Consider the following 6,344-nt stretch of genomic DNA (forward strand, 5'->3'; position numbering starts at 1 on the left):
CTCTTCCCCCCCCTCGTGCTCCTTTTCTGCTACTGGGCATTGAAGCCCGGCTTCCTGTCCCACATACTAGGCAAATGCTTTACTGCTGAGTTATACTTCCAGCCCCAAATTTCTTCTCAGTTTCTTCACTTCTTATATACAGGGACCAAGGACTGAGTCAAAATGCCAAGTAGAAGTGAGGGGCGGTGGCAGTGGCAGTGGCGGCAGGGCCATGTACTCCCAGCTGTGGGGGAGGGCCAGCCTGAGCAACTTAACAAGACTCTCTCAAATAAGTCTCTCTCAAATTAGTCTTTGTGGCTAAATTATAGTATTTACTTTTTATACTATCTTTCAGTGTTAAGCTCGCTCCTGCCATGTGCCTCATGCTTCTGCCCATCATCCTTCTGCTTTGATTTGGTCCCCTGCCTCTGATTTCTGCCCTCCACAAGGCAGCATGTGATGGTATCGGGCTGCTGTTGGTGTCATAGACGTTCACCAGATGCTTAGGGAGCAAACATGCATCGACTCTGGAGAGATTGTTGCTCTGAATGCTGTCTCTTTTCTTTGCACAGGCCTGTGATTTGTTTGTTCATTTTGCTTGAAGGACACAATGTTTTCCAAACTAGCACGTTTACAAGCGTTTGCTGTACCTCGCCGTGGAGTTCATTCTTCGGTGACTTGTGCCACATCCGTTGCAACTAAGAAGACAGTCCAAGGCCCTCCCTCCTCTGATGCCATTTTTGAAAGGGAATCTAAATATGGTGCACACAATTACCATCCGTTACCTGTGGCTCTGGAGAGAGGGAAAGGTAGGTTTCAAATTAGTCCCACTCCTTTTTGCTTGACATTTTTAAAAATAAGAATGAATTGCTCTTGTACTTTCTCAGAGTCATCTCCCCAGATGTGTTGGATGTCTGAGTTGCAGAAAGGGCGCTTGTTGCCAGCCTGTGTGTCTGGTATGGCTGCATTAGGTGCTATGTGGCCACAGAGATGGCCAGGGAGTCTTGGTCGTGGTGGGTCTCACTCAACCAAGAGGAAATGCAGGAGAAATAAGGAAAGTACTGTAATATCGCGGTCAGGTGTGGCTTGTGGAGCTGGGGATCAAACCGTGGTCCCCTGCTCCTGACTGAGTGTGCCAAAGCAGGCGCTTGAAACAGCTGAGCTAAGCTGCAAGCCCCTGCGGTAAATATTTAAATACAGATTTAAAAAATTGATTTCAGTAAAAGACACTAACTCCACCCCAAATACTCTCCTTGTCTGTAAACTTACTTACCCCGTCCCTCTTGCCCCTTTCTGAAGCGATTTTGGAATTAATCTTTTGTGTCTTTACAAGGAGTCCTAAAAAATACAGTGTCTGAGTGTGGCAGCACATGTCTGTAATCCCCGCCCTTGGAAGGCTGACCCAGGATGGCTGCTGTGATTCAAGGCCAACTTGGACTATATAGCAAGACCCTGCCCTCAAAACAGAACAAAAGACTAAAACAGGGGCTGGTGAGATGGCTCAGTGGTCTAGAGCACCTACTTAGAACAAGCTTAGCAGAGCACAGGGACCGCGGTTCAATCCCCCAGCACCACATGCCAGCCTGCCCCGCCCCCTGGTGGGCTGAGCTGCCCCCCCCAAATAAATAAATAAAATTTTAAAAAAAGACTAAAACAACCACCCCCTTCCACAACAAATAACCTGAAAATACAGCAACTGCTGCTGCTCAGTGCCATCTAGTGGAAAGGCAGGGCAAGAAAGGGGAATACAAATGAATGGCCATTTTGTATCTGTATGTTCAAAATAGTTAGGATAGATATACAGCTGCATTCTCTTAATTCAATGAATAGAGAGATTTGTTCTAATAGTGTTTGTGAGCAGGATATCATGTCTGCATCTTGTACAATGAATAACCACTAAGACAGCAATATGCAGTGTATTAATTATTGAAACTGCTAGTAATTGACTTTGAAACTGTCAAGTTGCAATTTGTTTCTCCCATAAAATCATTTAAAAAAATAAATAAATGCAGTGATTTGTAAAAAAAAAAAAAAAAAAAAAAAATTGACCCTGCAACTTTTAGCTCTTCTTTGAGAGCAAAACGCCCATGAAGGGAAAATGTTTTGAACTGATTCGGGACAGCCATGACCAGGGCAATCATGATGGCAAACCTTAAGACACTCAGGAGCAAGGGCTTCTAGCACTGCTTCACAAGGGTGGCAAGAATGATGGGCTAAGCACGGGCGGCAGGTTTTAGTAGTGCAGAGGGGATTAGAGGCAATGTGTCTTTTACTACAATAAATCTTTTTTTTTTTTTTTTTTTTTTCCAGGTACTAGGGATTGAATTTAGGATCTTGTGCTTGCTAGGCAAGCGCCTATTCTACTGAGCTATCTCCCCGTCCCAAAAGAGATTTACTTTTTTTTTTTTTTTTTTTTGGTGTTACCAAGGATCGAACTCAGAACCTGACACTTGCCAGACAAGCTCTTATTCCACTGAGCCATCTCCCTGGCCCTGCAATAAATCTTTTATTTTATTTTATTTTTTGCAGAACTGGGGATTGAACTCAGGCCCTTGCACTTGCCAGGGAAGCGCTTATTCTACTGAGCTATTTCCCCGACCCCGGCCCTGCAGTAAATCTTTAAAATTTTTTGAAAAACATTTGCAATACTTTTTTAAAAAATTTTTTTTATTTATTTATGTGTGTGTGTGTGTGTGTGTGTGTGGCCAGCTCAGCCCACCAGGGGGCGGGGCTGGCTGGCATGTGGTGCTGGGGGATTGAACCGTGGTCCCTGTGCTTTGCTAAGCTTGTTCTAAGTAGGTGCTTTAGACCACTGAGCCATCTCACCAGCCCCTGCAATACTTTTTGGTCATACCTCCTACCTAGATCTTTATTAGACACAAGATTTATGATTTTTTTTGCATGTGGAGGCTGGCTCAGGTTGCCTTAATGGCAGGTCTGGTAATGCAGGTGGAGGTGGGGATTGAACCATGGTATCCTGCGCCTGACTGCATTTGCATGAGCAGGCGCTTACACAAGATTTATGAATATCCCTCTTCTGTGGATTATAATAGTCGACTTTTCATGATGTCTGTTTTATGTGACTTCCTTACTTTTGAATTGTAATTTTGGCTCCTAAATGTTAAATTAATTGAAGGCAGCCGGATGTGATGGTGAACACCATAATCCCAGCACTCTTGGAGGCTGAGGCAGGAAGATGACAAGTTTGAGTCCAGTGTGGGTGATTTAGCAAGACCCTGTCCTAAATGAGAAACAGAATGGGTTGGTGGTGTAGCTCAGTGTGAAGGCCATGGGTTCAATCCCCAGTACTGGGGAAAAAATTACGTGGAGGTATCACTCTAGAATTTATAAACTTTTTATGGGTATTTTGGAGCTGGATAAAAAAATATGTGCCTCATAATTTCTATAAACCAGAGTTCATTGCGCTCAAACTAAAACAAACTTAATTGTAAAAAATTGAGTTTTATATGGAGGTGTTCAGAGGGCTTGCCAGCGGTCTGAGCCTTTGGCTTTTATGCCGTGCAATACTTTTCTATAATCATTTTCCTTCTCTGTATGTTCTAGGTGTCTATGTGTGGGATGTAGAAGGCAGAAAATATTTTGACTTCCTGAGTGCTTACAGTGCCGTCAGCCAAGGGCACTGTCACCCCAAGATTGTGAATGCTCTGAAGAGTCAGGTGGACAAGCTTACCTTAACATCCCGGGCTTTCTATAATGATGTACTTGGTGAATACGAGGAGTATATTACTAAGCTTTTCAAGTATCACAAAGTTCTTCCTATGAACACAGGTAAAGCATTTTCTTTTGTTGTTTAATACCCAAGACAAGTCAGTCATCTTATTTTCTGACCATTGAAAGCTTTATTTAAACATGAGTATCCCCCGGCCCGCAGGAGTGGAGGCTGGCGAGACTGCCTGTAAACTTGCGCGGCGGTGGGGCTACACTGTGAAGGACATTCCGAGATACAAAGCAAAGATTGTTTTTGCAGGTATGTGAAATTAAACTGTTATAATTTAAGTATACAATATTACTTGAATTTGTTGATGAAGTAGTTCTTAAGGGTTTGCCTTAGTACATGATATATTATTTGCTGAATGTTTCATCGAAATCAAGGAGGGATTTCTTCTTGGATTTATTTCTTCATATATGAAGTTTGTCTTTCTTGGCTCCTGACTCTTCAGGCTTCCTTGAAATGAGTGACTATATTTTTTCTTCCTTTATCAGATTATCCCCATAACAGTCTTCCAGTTAGTTCCATGATTTATGGTGGAGGGTTTTTGTCAGGTGCTAGGCTTGGGGTCAGCATCCTACATATGAGTTGACATTTGACCCTTCACGTGAGATGTACCATTGGGCCACGTGCTTCTTAGGTGCTGTTGGGAACAGGAGGCCTGGGGTTGCCATTTTTACATTTCTGGGATTGTTTGAGAGGAATAACTTGAATTCTTTAGAAAGAATTAGTTGGGATGATATAATCTGACTTTCAGAATCTTCATATAAATGTATCATATTACAATGATAGATTTTGAGTTTTTAAGTTTTGATTTTAGTTTATAAAGAAACAGTGTATTGGGGCCAGGGAGATGGCTCAGTGGAATAAGCGTTTCACTGGCAAGCACGAAGGCCTGAGTTCAATCCCCGTTTCCGGAAAAAAAAAAAAAAAAAAAAGAGTGTATTGCTTTGTCATTGTACATAGTCAGATTTCATGTGTGTGATAATTGAAATCATTATTTTGTGAACATAAGCATTTGAATTATAAACTTCATCCGATAATAGGATCTGGAGTTCTATTGATGGCCAGAGATAAGGGGTATTTGAGATAACAGATTAGTAGTTCCAAAGAAGCAATGTACAGCTCTATAATTTGCCATTTTAAAATCTTGTGCCTTAGTTGTAGGGCCACATAACAGTCTCATACAAACAAAAATGGTGCTTCTGGTGATTTTCATTCTCACAGACTGTGTCCAGTCTCTTTTTAGCAAAGGGTGCAAAGATGTTTTCGCCAAAGTATTGAGAGACGCTGGTGAGTGAGTGGGGTGGAGAGACAGTGGAAGACTGTCCCCAACTGTAAGTCCCTCTTTTTACACAGTGAGCTGTGGAGGATGAGGTGCCTGAGGCTAGGTACAGGAGGACAAATAAATTTATGGTCTCATTAGTTAGTGATTTTTCTTGAAAAAGCTGGGTTAAAATCAATATGCTAGTGGGATGTGGTGGTTCCCATGTATAATCCAAGCTCTGGGATGCTGAGAGAGATATATTACAAATTTGAGCCCAGTCTGGGCAACTTGGTGATTTAGTGAGACCCTGTCTCAAAATTAAAAATGAAAAAGCGCTGGGGATATGGTTCAGTATGAAAGCCCGAGCTGGGTTCAGTCTCTGGTGCTACCAACCAAATCAAACCAAACTAATCTCCTCCCCCAATTCAATATATTCTTCTATGTGGATGAATAAAAATCAGGGTGGAAAAGTGATGCAAATGAAAGAGACTTTTGCAAGGGTGGTAGAGAGGCCAAGAGACTAAATAATTCAAGACTGAGTTAACTGAGTTCTTGATGGCGAGATGGTGGGAAGATACAAAAACATTCTGAGCGCAGACAGATCCTTATCTTCCATGGTATTGTGCTTTGTTCCTTCTTGAATTTGACTCTGTCTGAAGTTGTATAGTTCATTAGCTTTTGTGGTTTATGTTGTTTCCTACTAGAAAGGAAACTCCTTGCAGGCAGGGCACTTGCAAGATGTGGTCAGCATTCTTCCCATACTCATAGAGTAGGGCCTGAACTGAGCAGTATCCAGTTAGGTTTATTTATGGATAGAAAATGGCCCTGAAGAAAGGTGGATATATGCCATCCAACATAAATGGTTGCAATATTAAGGCAAAATGGGAAATATTTGGATTTCCTGAGGATCTTTTTTCTAAAGAAGTTAAAAAATGCATTTGGTAGTTAGCTTGCAGTATTGGATTTTTAATAGGAAACCTGCTAATTCTCCATGAACAATATTCATTTCTTATCGCTATTCTAAATGCACTTTCTGTGGAAAGCAGAGACTGAGTCCCTCAACTGTTAGAGTTTGGTGTTGGGTTGGGATGATTCTAAGAAGAGAAAGTGTCATCTTGGCTATATATGTAGCTATTGGGATACAGTAGAGAAGAACCTAAGATAATAATTGCAGGGTCAGGCCTTCAGGCTTGGTGTTTTATGTCAGGAGAACCATGGTGTTTAATACCAGATTTTGTTTAAATAATTGAAAGCTCATGGAGGCTCTCTAAAGCAAACCCTTGATTTATTTTTAGCTAAACTTCCCAAGGTATTTTAGGGCGTCAGTGCTTATTTATGAATTTCTTTTTTTTTTTTTTTTTAAATTTT

The 6,344-nt window shown here is 41.6% G+C and overlaps 1 protein-coding gene across 1 annotated transcript in view; it reads left to right on the top strand.

Annotated features, from left to right (window-relative positions):
• The window catches only part of Oat (ornithine aminotransferase), a 21,991-nt gene that overhangs the window by 6,359 nt on the left and 9,288 nt on the right, over positions 1 to 6,344 (top strand). The window contains exons 2-4 of the mRNA XM_023709051.1: positions 552 to 788; positions 3,544 to 3,768; positions 3,872 to 3,971. Coding sequence (XP_023564819.1) covers positions 590 to 788; positions 3,544 to 3,768; positions 3,872 to 3,971 — 524 coding nt within the window. The 5' untranslated portion in view covers positions 552 to 589. The remainder of the gene's footprint in view (positions 1 to 551; positions 789 to 3,543; positions 3,769 to 3,871; positions 3,972 to 6,344) is intronic.

The sequence above is a fragment of the Octodon degus genome, unplaced genomic scaffold, assembly GCF_000260255.1.
Source record: "Octodon degus isolate 3935 unplaced genomic scaffold, OctDeg1.0 scaffold00010, whole genome shotgun sequence".
In the NCBI taxonomy this organism is placed as follows: domain Eukaryota; kingdom Metazoa; phylum Chordata; class Mammalia; order Rodentia; family Octodontidae; genus Octodon; species Octodon degus.